The sequence below is a fragment of the Bos indicus x Bos taurus genome, chromosome 13, assembly GCF_003369695.1.
Source record: "Bos indicus x Bos taurus breed Angus x Brahman F1 hybrid chromosome 13, Bos_hybrid_MaternalHap_v2.0, whole genome shotgun sequence".
Classification (NCBI taxonomy): Eukaryota; Metazoa; Chordata; class Mammalia; order Artiodactyla; family Bovidae; genus Bos; species Bos indicus x Bos taurus.
Genome location: NC_040088.1, coordinates 22,558,312 through 22,563,835, shown reverse-complemented (window position 1 = coordinate 22,563,835; position 5,524 = coordinate 22,558,312). Strand labels below are relative to the sequence as shown.

At 41.6% G+C, this 5,524-nt stretch overlaps 1 protein-coding gene across 1 annotated transcript; it reads left to right on the top strand.

The window, feature by feature from the left end:
- Positions 1–1,855: 1,855 nt before the first annotated feature.
- DEFB115 (defensin beta 115) lies at positions 1,856–4,685 on the top strand. Its single transcript, XM_027558106.1, has 2 exons — positions 1,856–1,949; positions 4,459–4,685. The coding sequence occupies exons 1-2, from the start codon at positions 1,856–1,858 to the stop codon at positions 4,683–4,685; spliced, it is 321 nt and encodes a 106-aa protein (XP_027413907.1).
- Positions 4,686–5,524: the final 839 nt, after the last annotated feature.

Here is a 5,524-nt window from a genome sequence, read left to right as displayed (position 1 = left end):
ATTTCTAGATGGTTTCAATCATCAGAGATCTTTCCAGTTAGTTTAAACCTGCTGCTGCTCCCCCGCAATTTCCACCCAAGACTTTGAGTTCTGCCCTCTAGGCTTGCACAGAACATGCCTTTTCAGAAGATAACAACTATAACTCTCTTCAACCCATTACTGCTTTTCAGGTTGAACAGATATCTTCTTCCTTTGTTACTTGGGCATTGATCCCCTGGGATATAGGAAGAACATATGCTCTGCGGACAGGTAAACTGGATCTAAATCCATAGCTCAATCTAAGCACTGAAAAAGTGAAGAGTGAAATTGTTAGTTGCTCAGTCATGTCTGACCTTTGCAACCCCATAGGCTGTAGCCCACCAGGCTCCTTTGTCCATGGAATACTCCAGGCAAGAATACTGGAGTGGATAGCCATTCCCTTCTCCAGGGTATCTTCTCCATCCAGGGATTGAACCCAGGTCTCCCATATTGCAGGCAGATTCCTTACCATCTGAGCCACCACAGAAGCTACCTGAACAAACTCCATCTACTTTTAGGGATTCTGTGAGGATTCTAACAGGTCATGGATTAAAGTTCTTTTCACAGTCATAGACAGCGAGAGTTCAATGGATGGCTTCATGCTCACTGCTTTCCTGGAGAACATGCCATCTGGATATAAAGGGGAAACAGACTTCCTGAGCCCCATCAGGCTGTTCCTAATACCTGCCAACTGCACAGAGACTATACTAGAAGAACACTGGATCCATCAAAAGTTGTAAAATAACCATAAGGCACACCAAGGACTCAAAAAAGAAAATCCAGTGGACTCACAGGCAGACTTCCTGACAGAGACTCCTTGGAAATACCTTCTTTGTTGGTCTCTACTCAGGGCCAGAGTCCAAGAAAGGCCCAGAAGCAGTTAACGTCAAGGATTTGGAGTAGGAAATAAGGAGGAAAATGCCGAATTACGAAGTCCTGGACCATGAGTGGGTTATAAGAGCCCTCAGTTTTTTCTTTCTTGCCCATAGTGTACCCTAGGCAATTCTCTTCCACTTAGTGGATGTACATTTTCTTAGCTGAGAAATGCCAATTTTAAGATCTATCAGTGTGCATGTATGCTCAGTTGCTTCAGCTGTGTCTGACTCTTTGCAACTCAACATATGGATTGTAGCCTGCCAGGCTCCCCTGTCCATGGGATTCTTCAGCCAAGAATACTGGAGTGGGTTGCCATTCCCTTTTCCAGGGGATCTTCCTGATACAGGGATCGAACCTGGGTCTCCTGTATTGCAGGTGAATTCTTTACTGCTGAGCTGCCAGGGAAGTCCTAAGATCTTTCAGGCTACAAGTGAATACTATAATGAATTTATCCATTCATTGTTTTCAACAAATGATCACTGTACAGTCTGGACAAACAGAAATCACAACCAGTCCCTACTTTTAGGGTTCTCACTGTCTGTTAAAACTTGCCAGTGCTGTCCAATAAAGATGAATTAGAAAAATACTTAGTGCCAACTGATTCCACTTCTTCAGGAAAAAAAAAAAAAAAGGAAGCAGAGAGGCTGTGAAAATGTAAGGGAGGAGGCTCAACTATTCAAGTAAAGGAGTGGGAAAGGCTTCTTGGAAAGCAGGTCCATTGTCTCCACAATGCCTCAGTCTTTTGTAGGACTTATATGTCCTCTGCTAATGCCTTCCACCTTCCCAGATGGTGTCTAGAGAAGGACTCTGAACACTGGATGATCAACTGGCACTGTTGACTTATAGGCTGATGTCCGGGTAGTGGAACATGCTGTCCTTGTCTGATTTATTGTCCATGACTTAGCTGTACCCAAGTCAATAAAACACAGAGTGAAAATTGACTTTCCTTAGCACATTCAGTATGCTGCTGGATCATTCCTCATCCCTCTCAGGACATATTAAAATCTTGTTCCTGGCTGTAGCTGTCCTTGTGGTCCTGGATCAGGCTTCCCCAGGTAACAAGACCATGAAGAGGAGGGAAAAGGGAGTAAGAATGGGTCCAACTCATAGAACCATTGGAAAACTAAATCTGTGTGGGAGTGAGGACAGGGATGGCTTAGATCCAGTGAAAAGCCATATAATGAATATGCCCTATGATAAGGACAATCTGTCACCTCGACTATGATGGTTCTTCTCATTAGGGAACCTGGCAAATATCAATAGAGGCCAATGTTTCTTGAATGAAGTCCCTTCCATGTGCAAAACCAACCCCCAAATCCCTAATGTCCTTAATATCCTTATCCCAAATGTCAACAGGTTCATATCTTAGGTATCTATCACTTTTATACCACCTCTTGCAGTAATCAGTCCTTTTCCTTTGTCTCTCCACTGTTGTTTGGCTTTGAATGCTCATTTGAATCAATCAGAGGAGGCGTCTTACTCTTGTCTTAGTGTGTATAGTATAAATTTTGTAGGTCGATGTTGAATGTCTACAGATTTGTAAAATAAGCTCAAGGTGTGGAGCTTAGACTAGGACAGAAGATCCTGGATTCTGGATTGAATATGGCCAAAGCACTCTAATAGTAGTACAACAGACTTTATGGTCAAGTGGTGAATGACTTTCTAACAAAAAAGTTTTATTCTTGGGCTTCCAAGGGATTCTAAAGTTTATGATTTTAATCTCATGATTTCTCTTTTGGTCATTGCTATTGGAAGTTGCATCCTCTCTTGAATCAGCTTTTCAAACTGAAAGTGTTTGTCAACCACTCAGTTATTGTAGAAGCAAAAGCAGATAATCATGGGCTAGCCCTAAGTTGATATTTCTCCCCGCAATCTTGATTCCAGCTTGTGCTTCATCCAGCCCAGCATTTCACATGATGTACTCTGCATATAAGTTAAATAAGCAGGGTGACAATATACAGCCTTGACCTACTCCTTTCCTGATTTGGAACCTGTCTGTTGTTCCATGTCCAGTCCTAATGTTGCTTCTTGACCTGCATACAGATTTCTCAAGAGGCAGGTCAGATGGTCTGGTATTCCCATCTCTTTAAGAATTTTCCACAGTTTGTTGTGACCCACACTATCAAAGGCTTTGGCATAGTTAATAAAGTAGAAGTAGATGTTTTCTGGAACTCTCTTGCTTTTTCAATGATCCAACGGATATTGGCAATTTGATCTCTGGTTCCTCTGCCTTTTCTAAATTCAGCTTGAACACCTGGAAGTTCATGGTTCACATACTGTTGAAGCCTGGCTTGGAGAATTTTGAGCAATTACTTTGCTAGCATGTGAGATGAGTGCAATTGTGCAGTAGTTTGAACACTCTTTGGCATTGTCTTTCTTTGGAATTGGAATGAAAACTGACCTTTTCCAGTCCTGTGGCCACTGCTGAGTTTTCCAAATTTGCTGGCATATTGAGTGCAGCTTTTGAACTGTGGTATTGGAGAAGACTCTTAAGAGTCCCTTGGATGGCAGGGAGATCCAACCAGTCAATCCTTAAGGAAAGTCCTGAATCTTCATTGGAAGGGCTGATGCTAAAGCTGTAACTCCAATACTTTGGCCACCTGATGCAAAGAACTGACTCATTTGAAAAGACCCTAATGCTGGGAAAGATTGAAGGCAGGAGGAGAAGGGAATGAGAGAAGATGAGATGGTTGGATGGCATCACTGACTCGATGGACATGAGTTTGAGTAAGCTCTAGGAGTTGGTGATTGACAAGGAAGCCTGGCATGCTGTAGTCCATGGGGTGGCAAAGAGTCGGACACGACTGAGTGACTGAACAGAACCGAACTGAACTGAATCCTGAGTTGGCTTCTGCCTGCTTAAACTCTGGTGAAGGCAATTAGAATAGACGAGGGAGTATAGTCATCCGATCCTAATTTTTTTCCAGTCCAAATGTTCTAGTGAGAAAGAAATAATTCAGAGTTATCTCCTAATAGAGGAGTTTGGGAGAAAAAAAAGTAGAGGTAATCATAATTTGAAACAAGATACTATGATCTCTCAACTGAACTTAATGTGCTGAGGAAGCTGAGTCTATACTCTGTGTTCCATTGACCTATGTAAAGCTTAGAAGAACTGTTTTCTGATCATCCACATAAACTGGTCGTTCAGTGCTCAATGTACTGCTCTAGACATCATCTAAGACATGAACCTAAAAGTGTCTGGCACATGATAGGCGCTCAACAAAATCGCTGTTGAGTGAATAATGAATGGAGAGAAGAAGAAGAAGAAGAAGAAGAAAAAAACAGTTAATTGAAGGCACAGTTTCATTCCTTGACAAATATCTAGATTTGGGGAAAATGAGGAACTAGTGTTGATGATACTGAAAAATGACAGAGATAGAAATATCCTAAGCATAAAAATAAAGTCCAATAAAAGCTTGATAGTCCCAAGGATGCCATTACATTTCAATATTTCATTGTAACCATTACTGCTACAATTACCAATGTGTAATCGTATACCAATTAGTATAATAGTCTTTACTTTTTCATGTATGTGCTTATTCATCTCTTTGTTTATTTTGATAGATGGATGGACCAGAAAGTGTGGTTATGGAACTGGCAATTGCAGGAAACATTGCAAAAAAAGTGAGAAGAAGAAAGAAAAATGTGGGTTAAGAAAGCTTTGCTGCATCCCTATAAAGCATAAATCATCAAAACTTGTCAGAAAAGAAGAGACAACATATAGGGTTATGGCAAGTACCACTAAGTATGAATTTATGACTTGTGACAAGAGGATTTTGGCAGCATTTTAATGAGGCAGTAAGATGGGTATCCAGGTCACCTACATGGTCCTTAGATCCTTAGTATCTAAGGAGATTGGGTCCTTACATGATCCATTAAAAATATATATGCTCATTCTAGGTAAGATGGGTATCCAGGTCACCTACATGGTCCTTAGATCCTTAGTATCTAAGGAGACTGGGTCCTTACATGATCCATTAAAAATATATATGCTCATTCTAGCTATCATTTGTTTCTATAGCCTAACATTCCCTAGGCTGTCACAGGATATTACTGGAAATCAGTTCTCATGGTAAACCAGTTTTATAGAATCTGAATCTTGAATTCCTAAGCCTCTGACCAAGTGCTATAGGTCTCTGAATGTGGAAGTGTTCCAGGTTAAGGCAAATTTCACCTTGATCACACATCCTTATCTAATGTCTCATCCTGGATTGTTGAGATAGGCCAGTGTGATCCAGAAGTCTTATGCCTCTTTGTGAAAGTGTTAGTTGTTCAGTCGTGTCTGACTCTTTGTGACCCCACTGACTGTAGCTGGCCAGTCTCCTCTGTCTATGGAATTCTCCAGGAAAGAACATTGGAGTGGGTAGACATTCCCTTCTCCAGGGCATCTTCCCGACCCAGAGATCAAATCCAGGTATCCTGCACTGCAGGAAGATTCATTACTCTCTGAGCCACCAGGGAAGCTCGAAGTTTAGCCTAAGGCTCTGTCTCATTGTCTCTCTCTTGGAATTTGTCCCTTACTCCAACCCCCTAATCATACTTGGCTGTCAACAGACTGGAATGCCCTCTGCACAAGAGATAACTACTCAGGCCCCAACCAAGTGGAAGGGGAAAATAGTAAAAAAAAAAC

Coding starts and splice junctions, on each gene's coding strand:
- DEFB115 (XM_027558106.1), top strand. CDS start 1,856: ATGCTGCTGGATCATTCCTCATCCCTCTCAGGACATATTAAAATCTTG. Junction 1,950..4,458: donor CCTGGATCAGGCTTCCCCAG/GTAACAAGACCA, acceptor TTATTTTGATAG/ATGGATGGACCAGAAAGTGT.